Raw genomic sequence first — 19,717 nt, forward strand, 5'->3', positions numbered from 1 at the left:
TCACTCTTAAATGGAAGCTTAGAAGAGAATGGTAAAATATTCTACAAATGACTRGATAATGAGGACATACAAAGGGACKGAGCCCAAGCTTATATACTGTATCTAAAGAGGGAGCATCTCTAGAGCCACTGCTGGAGTCAAAGCACKGGCCCATTAGTGCGATCCTTTAAAGTATTTCTTATGTTCTTACATTCTCTGCTCCACAGGAGCAAATCTGCACTCCTGGAGAAGCCCTAATTGATACAGATCTAATTAAAATTTGAAAACAGTTCTCTGCTTGCATTCAACTCTAACTGTCTATTTTACATCTGAGGSCTAATGTGGCAAAAGACTTTTGTAGAAGAGAAGTGGTCTAATGAAAGTATTGAAGTTACCTTTGTTAACTGTTGACAGCTTTAGTGGTATACTTATAATCCCCACCAAATCTTCAGTTGGCACCAGCGATCGAAGAATTGACCTGATTCGAATGGCTTCCCCTTTTCCACTTTGAATAAGCTGTTAGAAAAATTTATCAATTAAGAAATTTAGTACTAAGGGACATGAGAAAATTTTCCTCAGAATGTTTCTATTAATATGATTTTATCAAACACTGGACAAAAATGCACAGAAATTCCATTTACCCATGAACYAAAGATGTTGCCAAATTCAGCTGTTCCTAATTCTGTATCTCATTTTTATATAATCATAYAAATGATTTCATAATCATATGAATTCCCAATAACACAAAAAACTCACATTGAAAAGATTCCTAAGCCAATCAGATATGGTGATGAACCCAAAACTTWTAAAATATTCATGTTACCTAGAGACCCCATGGTGACAGGTTTTAAGCTAGCTTTTTTACACTGCGAATGGATGCAGACCTGTGTGATTTATTTATCTACTTTTCTGCTATTTCTATGCTGCAAAAACTTCAAAAGGCATTTACAATGAGGTGAGCAATTCCTTTCAACTTCTAGCAGAAAACAGGTGTTAGAAAATCTCTACCAGTAATTTTCACAACATGAAACTACTGTCTCTGGCAATAAAGAGCTACATTTAGCTAACAAACTTCATAGCTTTTGCAATAGTAAATGCTGTAATAGAAAAATTTGGCTAAAAGCCAAAATTCTTCCTCTTATTTTATGAAGATACATAAAGTTTAAGCTTTTAAAGARTTTTAAGCACTGACAAGCAACAGTCAGTCTAATGAAAACCAAGCCTTCCATGGGCTGTTACAGGCATTACAGTTGAAACAGTTATTTTTCATCTATTCATATGGTGTGGGCACCATATTTTATCAATGCACAAAAAAAAACCAGCTCTGTATCAGATTCTTATAAAATTATTTTAGGGTTTCCTAGAGAATAGTAAAGAGTCGATATCAGAAGTTATTATACTGGTCACTTAATCATGCAACACTTGTAACTCATATGTAAAAATTATCAAAATTGTAGACAAATATAAAAGCATAAAGGAATCAAAAGACCATGGTTCTTTCTAAACAGCTTGCAGGGAATACATTCACCTAGATAAAACAAGAAGCAATAGTCTACCTTCTGAAGGGCAGAAGCCTTTGAATAGAGGAAGGTTTAGTTAGACATGCACAATTATGTTTACAAATCTCCTGWTTTCTGAGCAAGTGGTGAAATGAACTTACATGCATTTCTGGTGCACAGCGCCCAAGTAGATCAATGAGAGCTGAGTAAAATGACATGATTGCATTTCCCATGTGCACGGTTTCCTCTTCCTCCTCCTCCTCATCACTAAAAAGTAAAAACTAAGAGTGAGCATTTTTTGCTGATCTAAGTTTATAGCTCTTCTCTGGAGCTAGAGACGTGATCCGGAGACTGTTCATYGACATACTCATTCCTTTGGCTCCAGACTGCAGGGTTTTTGTCCCCAGGGTAAGCATGCAGTCAAACTGTAATGGCTGACTTCACATGAGCCTTATACCTTCCTCTTTTACTTAACTTCAGCTTCATTCCACAGCAGTCTTCTCATTTGCTYTGTCCTTCAGGCTTTTTTCTCTGCAACTCTTATTCCGCTTTTATCTCACTAATGCTTTATGAATACCATATGACAACTGCTTGTGGATGTGAATCTCTAATGCTCTGTGTTTGCACAATGCCTCACACAACAGGGTCTATTATCCACATCCTGCAAGCATGATTGAACCAGCTATTAAACCCTCATTTACCAAAYAAGCATTCACATTTACTTACCCTTCTCTTTTATATGCCTGGGAAGGAAGGTCACGACTAGGATTCTCTGAGATCCTGATGGCTTCCTGCATAGCAGCCAGCAAACCATTTCCTCCTTCGCCCCTAAGGTCTGGCCCAAAGCACTCTGGCCTTCGAATAAGGAGCTTGACAACAACACTTGCATTTTCCTCAACACTTTCACCTGAGGACCAAAAAGCAGTACAAGTATTTTCCYTAGAAAGGTATCCTTGAATCAGAAGAAAACTTCATTTTCCTAAGTATTACAAAATACAAAACAAATCCTCATCATAAGGGCTGAAAACAAGATTTTTTGAGTTGACAGCACTGGATATACTTTATCAAAACTATACTGAAGTTTAAAACTGCCAGTTTGACTTGCCTTGCAAACTTTTACTACACTCAATCCATAAAGGTTCACTTTAGAACGTTAATTTTCTGGCAGAGACTAATCCTTCTGCTATAAGGGCTGCCATTCCCAAGAGGCAAGAAGTCTGTTACTGGGATGAGCAGGAAGGACAGAGAGGAAGTGGAAGATATGACAAGTCATAGATTGAGCTGATGACTGTAGGACAGRGAGGAAAAGCTGTGCATGCAATCTGCATTGAGTTTGMATGGCCAGGTTTAGGTAGTGGTGGGGCTACTGGGATGAAAGGGSTGAAAAGGGGTGAAGAGGGCTCTAGGGGTGCAAAACTGCCAAAAGCTCCCTCCGTATCCAGCAGAGCCAGTCCTAGGTGGCTCCAAGATGGGTGTGCCACTGGTCAAGGCTGGGCCAATTTGAAATRGTGGTAATGCCTCTGTGATCACATATTTAAGCAGAAAAAAAAGTTATTGTGCAGATTTTATTGTGTCCAGAGAAGAGTGGGGTGAGAACATGTGAGACGAACAGCTTTGCAGACACCAAGGTCAGTGAAGGAGTCACCAAAATCAGCAGGAGCTGAGATTCCACTGCAGCTCATGGTGCAAACCATGGTGAAGCAGCTGTGCCCCTGCAGCCCATGGATGACCATGGGAATGCAGAGATCCACCTGCAGMTCCTGGAGGAGCCCACACTGGAGCAGGTGGGTGTCAAGGAGGCTGTGACCGTGTGGGAGGCCCGTGCTRGGCAGGGTCCTGGCAGGGACCTGAAGRGGAGCCCACTCTGGAGCAGGKTTCCTGRTAAGAYTTGTGGRAAACTCACACTGGGGCAGCCTRCCCTGAAGGGCTGCACCCCGTGGAAAAGCGACCCACATTGTATCAGTTTGTGCAGATTTTTTGCCTGAGTGATGGACTCACGTAGGATAAGTTCATGGAGAACTGTCTCCCATGGGMGGGACCCCTTGCTAGAGCACGGGAAAGACYCTTCTCCCTGAGCAGTGGCACAAACATATTGATGTAACCCCCATTCCGGGTCTTCCTAAYATGATTTACTGCCATGGCTACAGATTAATCCACTCAGTTATGTGATTTGCAAAATAATTAAGAAAAAATACAACTATAAAGATTAAAGAAAAAAATTACAATAATCAGCATACACCAACAATCTTATGCTTGTAATGAGAGGAGTATGCATTAACCTCTCTCCAGATTTAACATATTTTTATGTTAGGAAATTAATTTAGAGGAAACCTTTTGATGAAATTTGGATGCCAGGAAATTAGACTTACTGTTAGCAAAAACTGCAAATCGTAAGAATGACAGGTATCGTTCCCCCTCTATTGGGTTCCATCCAATGTCTGGATATCCTTTAGCCAGCAATACTGGACAACTCTGCAGGCCACAACCTGCYAGGTACGTAACAACCTGCAGTACAGAAGCAATTTACTCATATGCTTAGAAATAGATTTCTAAAAATAGCTATCAACAAAAATAAGCATAGTATTTTTTTTCAATCACAAGGTTTTTTATATACTGGGCATTTCACCTAAGAATCTACCAACATAGCTCATTATTTTGTCAGTCATACTTTTTTGCTTCATTTTTTAAATGAAAAAAAGCCTAGCACTCTTTACTTCTGAAGTTACCCAATAATTTGATGACACAAAAATTAGAATCATGACAACAAATGCGGAACAGGAAAAGAAGAATAAAGTCCTGTAGAATCCAGGTCTTTTTGACAGTACATACACAACAGCTAAAATACTATTGAACAATTTAAAAAATCATATCAATAATCATGTATGGTTAATTTGCTACAATAGCAAAATAAAGCTTCCATCAAAAGTTTATATACWGTAATTCTAATTGTAATTGATATTAAATCCATCATATTTTTCAGAAGACTGATAAACATGAATGAACAGTTTTAAGAGTCTGAAATCAGAAAGATTAAAAACTTTTGGTAATACATGGATTTYTAACAGCATTTCTTATCAAGAAGAGTATCCTAAACTAAGGGAWATCTTTGAGAAATTATGACAAACTTCTTTAATTACAGTAAACTGAATTTCTTMAATGTACCAAATAATTTCTCATTCATCTAAAAGGAAATTTGCAGATAACTGCACAAACGTGATATTTTATTTTATTTGGAATACACAAAGGACAATATGTGAGCATGGTTATTGCACCTAAAGTAGGCAATGKACATAAAGAATCTTCCATGAACTTGTCAAAGAAGATACAAAGCATAATTTTTTTAAATGGTAGGCAGCCAAAAATTAATGGCAAAAGAGAAATATATGATAAGATTATAATTAGTCATTATCCAATGCCCTARGAGAGAAAAAGTTAGGAATTTAGAAGAAGAATTATATGTCCACTGATACAGTATATAAATTGCCTCCAAAAGGCTGCAACAGCAGAAAAACGGGTTGATGTGAAAAATTTGCTTATTGTAGTATGCAGTAAGGAATTTACTCAGAGCACTCTGTGGAAAAAGGATKTAATTCCTAACAGGACTTGAGAGTTTTCAAGCATTCATTCAGAAGATTTAAGTGAATAAATACTTGTAGGAGTCCAGAAATGGAGCTCATATAAAATTGAGAAAACCAGTGGAACAAATCTTTTTCTTCTAAGATTTTACAAYGTTACCTCCAAGCCATAAAGTTTTAATCTATTCAGTTTACTACAGTATGTCATGAAGCCAGGGGATGCATTTATTGTGCAATCCTCTGTCTCCACCACATTTACAGTAAAAAGAGTTTAAATCTGCGATAGCAGAAGTTCAAAAGTTTAGTTGTCTACGTGTAATTTATAACTTTGCACACAGTTTTTACAGTATCATTTTAGTCACACAGAAATTCTGTATCACTCTGTGAACAGGGTGTCTGTCACATTTGACAACTAATATCCAGCCAGCATTAGTTTTTTTCTAGTTATTTAGAACACCTAAGGTGSAGCCAATCCATTAGGACTCTTACAGCTAAAATGACTAATGAATTTGAGAAGCCCTGTCTGAGACACATAGAGCCTGATCTTTTCAGCATAAAATATTTACTATGTTACAGCGATACCCGTTACTGTTTAAGCATGCAGCATTTGTACAGTGCCAAGCATTTCAAGGTCAGCAATCAGTAAATGAGAAATGTTGTCAACAGTGAAATTCAGTTTTAGTGACATTCAGTTTAGTATTTTCCATGAAAATATAAGAGAGTCACTGGTAGCGTTACAGTCACTAGTGTTGTATCCCAAGGATTGACATAAATACCATTTAATTTTTTATTAATGACACGACAGAGTACATTCAGCAAATTTGCAGGAGCAAATCGCTAATTCTTCTCTACAGCATATTGCTTAGTAAGTGTATTGCTGTGCTGTCTCACAGCCTTTCCACTCATTCTTGTCTGTCCTCCCTAGCTTCCCTAGCTGTAATATGGCCATTTATATTTCACAACTTTTCCTCTCCCACTCCATATGCTGATGACAAACAGTCCCACAACCAGTTCCACTCCCATCACCGGATTCTCTAATACTTACATAYAAACACAGAGATTTTCCCTGGGCTAAGTTATCATTTAGGTGCTTAACTATTCCCTCCATTTATATTAAACCTGTACCCCAGTACTCTGACAGCACGTAAAACTTCCTTTCCCCACTTTCCTCCTCTTCTGACTGTGCACCCATCTTCAGTCTCTAAATCTGTTTTCCTCCTGTGATATACAAAGAACTTTCATGCCATTTTGTATATTTTACCACACTTTCTAGTTCATCCTGCCTCTCCCCACATTCCCCTTTATTCTTAACTGTTGCCAAAGACTCATAGTCCTGGATTCAGTTTCCCACTGTAACTACCTTACTATTCTGCTCTACCTTTCCTCTCCAGATACCTGCCCTTCCATTCTTTTAGCTCTAACACCCGTCCCCACAAATCTCTATTTAAGCCAAAAGTCCTGTGTCCTTTTTTACCAGTCTCCTCTTAATTCTCAGTTTTTTCCTCCCCGAACACCCTTTCTTGATATTTCTGTTTCATGTCTTTTTTCTTGTCCTTTCTACCTGACACCAATACTGAAAGGATGAAGAAGACAGGAATAAGTCTCGTTTGCTGTGATTCTCGATGAGCATAAAGAAAAATCAGGGAAAAAACTGCTCAGTGAACCTTACCTTGGAACAGCACATACCTAGAGCAGGTATTTCTGAGGGCATTGTATCCAAGGACTACTATGACCAAACTTGGCATTTTAAACCCTTCTAGCACAAGTACCTCATTTAATAAATGGGTGAATAAATCAGAGTGACCACCTACCTTATCAAGATCTGGCTCCTCCAATGCGAGTGCCAGCTCATTGTTGTCCATTACAGAGGCTGCTGCCACATCGAGCGGTGTCGAACCCCTCATTGAAGGAAAAGCTGCAGAAGAAAGTAAATAAACGAGAATGAAACGGAATTTGCAGCAATCACATTCGTGCAGCAGAGGGCAGCAATCACGCTGGAATCTGGAACATAAATCTATTCACAGTACATTTTAGGGCAGTTCTTCATTCAAGAACATGGTCAACTGTTTTCAATAATGTGAAAATAAATGCTGATTTTTTTTTTTTTTCTGATTTCACATCCGTATCTGTAAACATTCTCAACCACACTTATTTTAAATGCAGATTTTAAAAAATCAGTATTAACAATACAGCAAATCAGAGGAATACTATTTCTTTAACTATGTCATTCTGCACAAGAATTTCAAGATTTTAAAACATGCCTATGTTCAGCACAAAGAGACATTTCAAGCTTCAGTTACCTGTTTTCCTTCTTTAATCTTTTCTCATTTTCTGTGTTTATTATGACCAAGGGCAGGCATGAACAACTAAATCACTGTGAAATGCCAAGCTATCTTGCCTTGCCATATCTTATTATTATCTATCTAGCCAGTTCAATTTTCATTGTGCTACAAAATCTAATGTACATGCGTTAAAAAACATACATTCAGTGTTCAAAAGAAAAAATGTGAAATTTACTTCAGTAGCCTAAACAGCACAGGCAAGGAAAATTAAACAAGATGAAACAGGCAAGCACCATGAATGGTGAATTTAAGCTTAGATTTCAAACAACAGCTATTTTCAATGGGAAAAATGTCAAACTGTATGTTTAATACTAATTTTTTCAARGTCTCTTAAAACACAGATTCAGACTATTCTGTTTTCGAGTACAATTCATAGACACATAAGCATGAAAACAAGTGGAAAGGTGGAACCACAAGGTGGTTTAAGCATGTTTTAGCTTGCTATTTTAATTAGACACTAGTCTTGTGATTGCACAGTTGCTCCTCCTCTTGCTCTTAGCTGTTGCAGCTGCGTGGCRTACCCAGTCCAACACTGCTGTTTTCCAGTAGGTAACTGAGATGCTCAAACATGGCCTTTTGGTTTTGACGACTAATGCGACAGAAGTAGCAGAGGAATCGACAACAGCTTGCCACCATCTTAGGAAAAGCGATCTGCTGAAGAAGAAAGTTGACAAAGCAGTGAAATATGTTAATTACCAATCTGTTCCAGTTCTTCTTCCTGCGCTCCTAACAAGGAAAGTATCGTGAAGTTACCAAGGTGATAAGCAACTGACAGTTGCTTTGGTTCTAACTTAGGAAAGGACCCACATTTCCTTTTAGCTTTCACATTCATTTGGCCATTAAAATATTGAAAAATCACTTTGCAGTAGACTCCAGAAATGTTGAAAAATCATTTTGCACTAGACTATAGGCGACATATCGGTTTGAACTGACAAGTTTTATCTTCCCACCATTCCTTCAGAGGCAATACAAGCCTCAATACAGCCTCAAGATTAAATAACTTATTATAAGAGGCTGGAGCYCAAAAAATCCGCTGCCACAACCTAGAAAAATGTCCAATCCCTGAACCAGAGACTACATTTCATGATTACTCATTCCATCTCTTGAARCTACAACACTAAAAAGAAAGAAATGTTCTTGACATATCAACTATATACAAGCAAATAATAAAGACAGAGACCTAAAACAGAGTATTTTGGGTGGCCAGACACATTTAACGGCATGACATCAGGTTACGATGCAGTTTTCTAAGTCTGCATTTCTTTGAAGGATATAATGGTAATTTCTGTAAAGCATTTTTGTAGATCTGTGTTAAAATTTTCTATGAAACCATTTTAAATAGAAGGCATRGGGGGGTTGTCACTGTTTTGGGTTTCAGGGGTTTTTGATTAGCTTTGGCTCTATGTCCTAGGTGTAGCAAAATAAAATTAGCCAAGTAATAATAGTTTTTAAATTAATTGTAACTTGCCTTGAAACGAAACAGAAAAACTAAAACTGGCATGTGAATACTTTGTAAAACTGCAGTGGTATAGGCAGATTGAATGTGTATGCATTTGAGAGAATTATGTGAGCTAAATAGCCAAGGAAGCAAAAAAAGAGTGGTGCAGCTGCACATAGAATCATGAAAAATTGAAATTAAGAGAAAATATAAAAAAGTAGTAAACTGGGCTGAAAATTGTTCCAAATACATTAGAAGAATGAGTGTCCAGGCAAAAGAAAATTAGGTAAGCAATACTGGGATCAGAGGAGACCCCTCTATTTGTGATGGAGGCAACAGGATAAAGACATCAGTCATAAGCAGAGAAGAAAGAAATATGCACGCTTCACTTCTCACTTTCTTCAGTAGTGAAAATTTTCAGTTAGGCTTCTCAAAATTTATGCCACTCTGCCTTTAAAATAACGTATTTATATATTCAACCATAACACTAAGAGAAGAGAACTGCAAGAAAATTTGTGCTCAATCAAGAACATGGATTTGAGCATTAAAATTTAAGCTTTTGTTAGTATCTTGTTATTATTTCATGGTAGTAACACTTCATCTAAGATGAAGAGGTGAATCTTCCTAGCAGAGCTACACCCCCAATAAATGCAACTAAAGTATATATTTAACTYAAGAACAAAACATTTTAAAATTCTATTAAAAGAGAAACACCTGTAACATCTCAGGTTTTAAAAATCAAGTCCTAGACTACTGGGCTTCTCCCTCTAGTACTATAAAAATATTCTACTTTTATCATCAATAAATATTTCAATTTGGACAAGCAAAATCTAGCTTACATGGGATATACTTGGTTCACTTCTTGAACATCCTGATATATATTTGAAGAGGTTCCAAATGCAAAACACACAACAAAACTGTGATGAAATTACCTGAGATTTATCTCCTCCAAGCACATTCACCATCACATCCATAACAGTCTCATGCATGCCCAAGACTCTCATTAAGTTAGGATGCTGATAAAACACCTTGTTGTTCATTATATCCCTAAAATGGAAGAAAAGACAACAATTCATTTTTAAGAAATATCAACTTAAGTTGATGCATTTTTAGAGATTTCAGAAGCATGTATTCATTGTATTAACATAATATCAAWTTAGAATTCAGCATAATATAAGAACACCTAAGAAGAAAATGCTTCACATTTCAACATGCTGTTATTCCTCTAATTSTCATAATTTCTTCATAATAAGAATATTACCCTCTTAATTATTTCAAGAAGGCATTTCTTCTTCTCTAACACTACCATCTGTTGTGTTTAAACAAAAAAAAATATTCTGTGATGTTCTTAGCGGAAAAGAATATGTTTTGTTATATTTTAAGTTGATAATGGGGATCAAGAAAATGAAACCAAATCAGTCATATTTCAGCAAAGACAATAAATAGACTTAGTATTCAAGTATTCAAGGTTATCTGTTTTTCTGTATTTAATTAATATTTCCAAATTCAGTCCGAAGTAAAGAGGCATACAKTTCCATTATAAAGGACTGTTTGTACTTTTTCATTCTCTCCGTCATTCTCTCAACATTTTCTACAATCTGCTATATTGGTTTCACAATCCAGAATGCAATTTATGTGTTTCAGTACAATCCAGAGATTAGATTTCAAYAGAATCCAGGGATTTCTAACATTTTGGGAAAACCTGTTAAAAACACATGGCAACTAACAGGCATCATGCCTGCTTTAACAAAATACAGAAAATAGAATGGATGGCTGTCAACACAGCACTTCTTGGAAAGTATCATTATACATACCATGTTTAGGCAAAAATTATCCTTTATCCTTCATATAATTCTCAGCAAATTTACAAACTCAGCATCAGGGACAAACTGGGTAATACTGTCACATACTGCCTAATGAGTCATTGCCACGACTTGATCAAACCAAATGAAGAGATTASTCTTTACAATTTCAAAAAAATCAGTACAGTTTTTACATTGAAATAGTAAGATTAGTAGAACTTTCTTACAGTTGTTGTAAATGAGAGAAATTGCTTAACATTCCTGAAGAAACACAACTACAGGTAACAATGCTATGCAGCTCTCAGGTAACAATGCTATAATTTTCTCTCTTTCTAAATGTCCCATGTTAATCAAAGTAATTCACTTGCTGCAATTTTCTTTTCCTTCCAACAATAACTGGCCTGACCAGCATTTATCCACATGAGAGGAACAAAAGATATGCAGGCATGCACCATAACACCACTGCTTAACAGAGGTAATTTTATAGCAAAGGTGCAGAAAATATTCTCACATCATCAGGTGTCATATAAAGGAAAATTCTTTTGAATTTCCAGTTGAAAAGACACCAGCAAATTTATTCACTCATACATGGAACATTTAAGTTTAGGAAAAATGCAGCATAGGTAGACACCAGCAAAAAAAAATCAATGACCTTTTCCTCCAGAGCTCCTAAAACATGTACTTTAATGAGGATTTAAATATTAGGCTTAACTGTAGTGAAAGGAGTCCATTTTCTTTAGATAATACCTTAGTTCACAGAAACTTCGACCCTTTTATATTGTTAGAGAGATCAGCTGGAACCACCTTGGAAATATATGTGAAAATGTAAATCTCTGGTACATACTTACACTTCAGCACAACATAAATTTTCATCAGGATTAAAATTATAGGATTTGCTAACAAAACAAAAATCTTCATGCCAACTTAAAAATGAAATTCTGTTAATTTGCATACCCTAATCCATTAATCATCAGCAATTCCTCCTCTTTTCCCATCCTCACACTGAGAAGTGAGCGAATCTGGCCCAGCGCTGCSAGCAGATTAATGGTATCCTTCACGGAGGCAGCGCTGATGGTGTAGGCTTTCCTCAGGGCTTGCAGCAGCTCACCAATGCTGTCGTACTGCCTGCGAAGGAGGCTGTACATAATCCGGACTAACTCAGGATCCTGGATCTGATCTTCCTGGGACCAGCGCACCATCGTCTGGGATATGAGTTCTTTCAGTGTAGCTAAAAGTAAAAAGTAAAAATATTACTAGCTTCCACAAAAAATGTCARTAACATGTATTGTAGCAAAATACCGAAGAGTAGACCACAAGACAGTTGTAAAATAGAATAAAAAACCACAAGCAGACTGAACAGGATTTTTAAATTGCAAAAGAAACTTTCAGATCTTTCAAGGTAAGTATAATGTTCTTGAGAGACAGAAAACAATAAACATCTACTTAGGGCTSAAGTCAATACCAGCACTGTTGACAATGAAAACCTTTTAGGTGACCGTGACTCTGAGAATCATAATTGTAAATTAAATGTTGTGTTTAGAGTTTTAATTTATCCTTCATTTCTATATCAAGTCACTTTCTAAAAACATTTTATTGTTTGGAACTGCACAATCCATATTGCTTGTAGCACTTCTGTTGTAGACATTCAATGATGCTGAAAACAATTTTGCTGAGCCCAAAGTTTAGGAAACTTACCTAAAACTAGAGATATGTTCCAGTCGTTGTTACAACAAATGTTTGTTCTTGATATCAAGCAGAAGAGGAAAAATCATCTTCTGTCTTAAAACAGTGCAAGTTTCTTCCTTCTGTTACTAGTAAACATAGYCCTTGACTTTCACAAAGTTCTTCCCATGGCAAGAACAGCTCTCTCCCGCTTTCCATCACAAAAGTGTTTATAGTGCAGATCCATTGGGGTTTGTGTCCATTCTTTCAATTGCTACCTCTTCTTTCTTAGTTTGCTTAACATTGTATTTATGCAAACTCATCATTAATTCTGAGGTTCTGTTCAATATATAGGCTTTCATTTTGTCGGAAGGAATTCTACACTTCACAGAGATGGCCCTACTCTYAGTGGCATGTCATACTTTATCTCTATTTTGACTTGATAGTTACAAAAAGTCCTACAATCATTATTAACAGTCATTCATTGCCTTTATCTGTTTATTTTTAGCATTCTAACTTGTTTTTAAATACAAAATTTACCAATTCATCATTAGCACTACATTGAAATTTCTGGCATTCCTCACCTGGGTAAAAATCCATTTGTGATTAGAAATGAATGTATGCTTAGAGAAAAGGAAGATTTATTTCYAGTAAATGGTTCCTTCCTATGAGCATTCACACTCTGAGTGTGTATGATCAAGGCCAAGACAGTCAAGGCTGGAAATTTTAACCTTGGAAACAGGTGCACACACTGCACACCCCTTTTCCTGCACATAAGAGGATTGGAGGTACCTCAGACATCCATTTCCTTTAACATCCAAATTCCAAATTTCCTGGTGTGTAAAGGGGAAGTATACATGGACTAAAAACCTCAGAGTCKCCAGTTACAGTCAGAGTATATAATATAATATATTTATATAATTTTTCATCATCCTTTGAATGGCTTAATCCATGTGCATATCTGTGCTGAGTGATCTGTGCATCACTCCAAGAAGAAGCCCAAGCCTGAAGAGATTATTTGAAATTTCTAGAAAAATAGACACTATAGGGTCATTTTTCCAACCTCTGTTTCTTGTGACCCAAATMTCTACAACATGAAATACATGAACTGCTCTGTTCCAAGGACCAAACACCATGTGCCCTGAGCTTTAGGAGTGAGTACGTCCTGATTCATGACAATAGAATCCACATGGAAGCTTGAGAAGAAATGAGACTTCCAGATACTGAGTGGGTGCTGCTCCCATTAAACAGAAAGCAGATGCTAACAGATGAGTCACTGGAGAATGAAGCCCCATTTCATGCAGCATATCAGATTATTATAAAATTTAATGTATTTACAACACAGTACCAAGCTTAACAGACCAAAATATGCTTTCAGACCAGGACAAACACTCTAAATGCTTTCTGGGCAAGCAGATCATGTAAGAGATGTCATGAGTTATTTTATAACTTTGCTGTCTAATTTCAACACAATGCTTGTGTTGAAATTATTAATTCTGAAATCAAATTAACCATTCCACATCTCTACACGGGCTTTTTGCAAAAGTGAGCAACTTGGAAAAAGGAGTAACAATCATTGGTTGCAAGACCAACCTCAAGTGACTTGGAGGAGCCTGCAGTGACATATGGATGGCGTTACAGAAATTTAGAGCTAGAAAACCCAATCTTGATTCAGAAAGCAACAAGAAACCTCAGCAAAAAGATGTGTCCTAAAAAAAGATCTGGAGGAATTTGTCTTTTCACCTTGCTTATTCCTCACCATTGCTAGTCATACTAAGGATTGAAAACCCATAAACATATCCCATAAACGTACCACAACCAAGACAGGTTTTTGAGATTCAAACCACACATCACCTTCACAGGGGTGAGTTCTCACGGGGCACATGAGCACAGTGGCAGTGAAAGTCAGGTGAGTTCCTCAGAGCTCAACAAAACGCTTATGCAGATGCTTGAGGAATTGCAAGCACAGAACCAATCTCACCTGTATGACCACGAACAGAACACCCTTTGCACGTTATGGAAGAGGGTATAGGAATGTATCTATACAGTAATACTGCTCAGAATAAAAAACTGTGATTACAAGTGGTTTGGGGTGTTAATGTGTATGTCTATCTGTTTGTGTGTATATGCAGCCTAAGAACAGGTAATAGAAGGAAATGGAGATCAGCTCTAAAGAAGAATTTTTACATTAAAAAAAACAAACCATAGAAATTAAATCTTCCCAATTTTAGAATGCTTATGTCTAGATTATTGTGCCACAATTAGCCTTTTTCACTTCTTTATAAAGAATATGTAAATTTTCAACCCCAGAGTTAATGATCTGGATGCAAAATCTTCCATTCATTTTAACTTCTTGTTTAAAAATGTATCTGAGGTGTTCAGTATGCAGAATAATAGTTCAAAGAGGTAGAATAAACTTAATCAGATAGTCTCCTTCTTCAGTCCACCATAAAATTTTGTTAGAAAATACACTCCTGTTTACTGTGTAAAACTTTAACACTTGCATCATGAAAGTATTTGTGTGGAAAGAAAACTTACTAGGAGCTTTCTCTTCTTCTTCCTTAGGCTCCAGTTTTTCTGCTTTTGGTGGACCTTTGATTTTGTACATTAATGAACGGAGTTTGCCAGTCAAGGAGGAATCTTCCTCTTCCTCTTCCTCTTCTTCTAGTGGAATGCCTTAGCAGAAAATAAAACTGATTAGAAGCAAAACTTTGAAGTTTAACTCCTTCAATATTTAAATTATATTAAAATATCTGAAGGAATAGGGTTTTTTTTTTAAACAGCAAATTTCATGCAGAAAAAAGGAAAAAGTTTTAAGGCCAGGAGCTTTTACATGTAGGACCAGTAGCACCCCTCAAATTACATTCATTTCAGTACACATACTTCTTCTATTCAGATTTATAGCAGTCATTTTTCACTATTATGACCAAAGAGGAGATACTTTCTTAAGAGTTTACTTTGGCAATGAAATATGAGTCACAGTCATATTTGATTAAATACGTGATCCTTTGTTTCATATTGCAGAATKTAAGCTAAAGAAAGAAGTGTATGGCTGTATCTTAAAATGCAGTACAATTTTTCAGTTGAGATATTTAGCAGCGATAAATAAACATATAAACTGAATTTAAAGCTGTAAGAAGGCAGACATTTAGAGATTATATGGGCAATAAATGCTTTTCATGACAATGTATACATTGAGATGGGATATCATTTAACAAGGTAGTTTAACACAGTCCAGTTCACTACACTGCTTCAAAACCATTCAAAGTCTTTCACACCTCTTAGTGATCATCAGATAACATGTGTTACCTGCAGAAGCAAAGAACAACTAAGCAGGCTCCCTTCAGATCAGAGGTAATTGTGCCAAGCTGAATACAAGATTTTGCAGTTTGCTTGTCAAAGAGAAACTGACAAAAGTTTTTCAGGCAGGACACTAGAAACAACCTGAATCAGTGGGTAAAAGAATAACCTGCAGTGGCTAAAACTGGTACTTAAAATTAACTAACATAAAAGAACAGACATGGTATCAAGCTGGAGAAACTTTGCTGCTGGCAGCTACAAAGGGGGAGTTGCAATTATGACTAGGATTGATTCCTAAGTGATTAGGAAGAAAAACTTCAAAAGCAGTGGGAGGGAATGAAAGAAGTCAAGATTGAAATTGGAGAGTAAATACRGAATTTAAGAAACAGGGTAAGTGAAACTGGCTTGGCAAAATGAAAAGCTAAGAATGAAGAAAGGATACAGTCAGTCTGAAAAAAGTAAGAATGGGAAACCTTGCCAGTAATTAAAGGAAAGAGAGAGAAGATTAGGATATTGAAGGAAGAAAATATCTAGCATTTAAATAAAAGCAAGCCTTGGACACAAGGAAGAGACACTGGGAGAATTCTTGAGAAACTGAAATGGGCATACAAGAAGAAATGACCTGGGGAGGATGAGTTAAGACCGTGTTGGATGGGGTAGATRAGGTCCGTGGCTCCTCCACATGGGGTCTCATTTACTGTTCCATATCATTAATTGTTCATTCTGCATCCTCCTATGGTTGCAACCCATTCAGAAATTGCCTGTCTCATGTTGCTACATTGCTTCATTCACGTGGCAGAGCTCTGTGCACTGGTACAGATGGTTTCAACCCAGATAAGTGTCAATCCGAGACTATGCAGCAAAATACGTAGCAAATTTGTTTGGTTTTTTCATAACCAAGAAATTGCACWTTAAAAGTGTGATAGAAGACTATTATTTTGCCAGCAAAATTAACCACTCGCAGTTAGGACTGCTAGGATTAAGACTGCCTGAGTAACTATTTGCTTATATTCATTATGAAGAAGCCTTTAATTACTTGATTGCATACATATTTTTCCACTTAGATGGCAAAGTATACTTAGTACTAAAAAGCTGATTAAACATTCCAAGCAGAACTCCTATTCATTTAATCTGCAGCTGTGATTGCTTAGTACTGATTTTCAGGACCAAGCCAGGACACAGATAATGAGGAGCGTTTAAGGTCCTCAGCGACCACAGCGACCACCTCTGATAAATCTGTACAAGGTAACGAATATGGTTTTGCTTAGAATCCATAGGATCTTTAAACTATTTTAATCATGAGACAGCACTTTCTCTATCTTGAGTTCTCACTCAAGATACACATTTATAACATAGTAAACGAAATAAAAGTACATCCCTAAAAAAAAAAACAAAAAAAAACCAAAAAACAAAAAACCAGCACATACAAAAACTAGTATTTCATCTCATGAAATATGACCAGTGATCAGGAGCTAAACTAACTCAATGATCATACCGGTCACAAGATTTCAAGTTAAAATTTATTGATTGCAGAGTTAAGACATATCCAAGTAAGYTGTAGGTTTTTCATAATCTCCATCCTGGAGTCTTACAGTACTGCATGCTTTCCAATCTTTGGAAACCAGAGGTCAGATCAAGGGCTAAGTGACTGGACAAYAGAGATGGCTGTAATAATTTATTATGATAGATGTAATAAAAACAGAGAGAAAGAGGAGTAAATAGGAGGATACTAACTATTCACTTWAACACTTGGAGGAAAAATGATGGAATGAAAGAAACAGTTTTTGGTAAGCACTTAGAAGCAAGGATGAGTAACAATTATAAGAAGATTGTCAAAAACAAATAATGCTAAACCAAATAAATTTCTGCCTATAAGGTAGAATAACCTTACAGATACAAACCCTGGTTTTAACGACTTCTAATACTGTCTTATACAATATCCTCAGAAGTGAACTGATGGAGCACAACTCAGACATCTGCAGACCTACTCATCTTTGGCCAAGGCTAAGGATGAGGTAGTTGAAAAATTATAATTGGCTTATCATGAATTCACAGTTTAATAGTTGCTGGAGATTCTAAGAGGGTACTCAGATATAGCAGTGCTAAATAATGGCAGAAACCTTAACAATACAAGCTCAGAATGATATAGCAAGCACCATGGCTACAAACAGAAAACAGAAACTTAACTACAGGTCATTAAAACAGTACAGTTCCATGAACCAGGTAACATTGGTTTTAGGGATTAYCAGCAAAAAAAGACCTAGAAGACTGTATTGGTAAACGTTTGCTAATGACCTAAAGCAAGTAGGAGGAGAAGGAAGAACAAACCRTTAGAAATGTCATGCTCTTCCTCAAAAGAGATTGAGATGATGTCAACTCACTGATGGGCAATGATGTTAGCCCTTCTTTCTGGACCAATGGATGCCACACAACAAACCACAGGGCTAAGAAACACACTGGAAGAGTAACTATTAATGTATCTACCAAGAAGGTAGATCAAAAAAGYTTGTGTATTTCATTTTTAACTGCATAATTACTGGGAATAAGCGGCATTAATTAGATGATTCAGACTATAAATGCTAATAATTCCCAGATTGTCTAAATTAGACTAAGATCTCAATAAACCAAATAAACTAACAAAAAATAGACGTCAAAAAAACCTACATAAAATTGCACAGGAAATCAAATGCAAAGACTGGGGGCAATTCAAGCTGCAATCTGCAGTGCAACAGTGTGTTATAATGATAGATTCTCACAGTCATGTACGCACCACAAAAGCAAGCTAAAGCAGGCAGAGAACCCCACATCTGGTGTTTTCTATTAAATTCCTGCTGCTCAGCTTCACTGCATTAGTGTTGCCTCAATGCCTTTTATCTGCTGGTACTCACACACRTGCTTATATAAATCTTTTAATGTAAGCCAACTTTCTTGTTTGGATTTCACCCCTCAGAATGTCTAAAACTGGTATATAAACAGAATAATATTGGATTATATTTAGTGAAACTTTGACCCATGCAGAGTTTTCCCCATATTTCCCATGTGCACCAAAATCTGTCAATAAAATCACCTTGTAGGCAGTAATACATTCAATGAAAAAAAGCCCTGATGCTGGTATATTTTTCAACTGATCTGTCAAGTGTCAAAAAGACAAAACTTGAGTCAGAAAGACAAAAAAAAACTTGTATCAAAACCTAGCCACTCACCACAGTGAATTAGTAGATCATCATGAAATTCATATAATTCCTCCCGAATCTCCTCCGGACAGGGACAATCCTCTCCCAGTTGAAAATTCAACAACATATTAATCTTTAAGGGAATTAAAACATAGTAAAAACACTGAAATAGCCTAAGACATATTCTAGTATATAGCCATATTTTATCTGTTTATAACTTTGGTGTACAGCCTAAATTCTACAATACAGGTTTCAGCATTCTGGCATTCAGTATTTTGTGGCATGGAATAATATTTATTTCAAACTTATTYTGATTCTCCAGCAATGCCAGTGGTAGTTTAGAAGTCAGGACTTTATCATCATAAAGGGATTTTAAATCTTTAATTCAATCTATTTTTTTAATATTACCTGTTCTTGAGGAGGAGACCGAAATTCCTTTGTCTTTTTGGCAGTCAATGCAGCAGACATGTTCAAGGCTTGCATGAGTTCATTGTACCTGTATTTCTGGTTATACTGCAATTTTGATACGTAACGGTCTGCAAACGATACAATTGCTTCCACTCTATGTTGGAGTTCACAGTCACAAAAATAATTGAGTAAATGACACATCTAGGGTAGAAAAAATAGACTTAATCTCAACAGCTTTACCAACTCTGGGGAAGAACTCGAGTACATACTATACACTGCATCAGACTGTAAAAATGAGAGACTTTCCCCATTTTTTTTTTTGTTTTAACACTGTAAATGGGAYAAAATGGTACAGTTTCATTATCTGATTGATAATACTATATCAYACTCACAATTTTTCACTCCAGGCACCCAAAATATCTAGACATCACACACTAGTCTGGCTTTGAAAAGGTTCTTTAAAGATMATCTGATTTAACCCTTCCCTTTTTATGAAATAGGTAAGTATTCATCTATCTATTTTGAGTATACATACATGT

At 36.4% G+C, this 19,717-nt stretch overlaps 1 protein-coding gene across 1 annotated transcript in view; it reads right to left on the minus strand.

Annotated features, from left to right (window-relative positions):
• The window catches only part of RYR3 (ryanodine receptor 3), a 155,507-nt gene that overhangs the window by 69,504 nt on the left and 66,286 nt on the right, over window positions 1-19,717 (minus strand). The window contains exons 37-47 of the mRNA XM_057375080.1: window positions 19,179-19,379; window positions 18,801-18,903; window positions 14,836-14,973; window positions 11,590-11,863; window positions 9,766-9,880; window positions 7,917-8,049; window positions 6,865-6,968; window positions 3,848-3,983; window positions 2,205-2,385; window positions 1,640-1,745; window positions 375-495 (exon numbers count right to left, since the gene is read on the minus strand). Coding sequence (XP_057231063.1) covers window positions 375-495; window positions 1,640-1,745; window positions 2,205-2,385; window positions 3,848-3,983; window positions 6,865-6,968; window positions 7,917-8,049; window positions 9,766-9,880; window positions 11,590-11,863; window positions 14,836-14,973; window positions 18,801-18,903; window positions 19,179-19,379 — 1,612 coding nt within the window. The remainder of the gene's footprint in view (window positions 1-374; window positions 496-1,639; window positions 1,746-2,204; window positions 2,386-3,847; window positions 3,984-6,864; window positions 6,969-7,916; window positions 8,050-9,765; window positions 9,881-11,589; window positions 11,864-14,835; window positions 14,974-18,800; window positions 18,904-19,178; window positions 19,380-19,717) is intronic.

Source organism: Malurus melanocephalus, unplaced genomic scaffold (genome assembly GCF_030028575.1).
Source record: "Malurus melanocephalus ecotype Western Australia unplaced genomic scaffold, MMel_1.1 scaffold_238, whole genome shotgun sequence".
NCBI lineage: Eukaryota > Metazoa > Chordata > Aves > Passeriformes > Maluridae > Malurus > Malurus melanocephalus.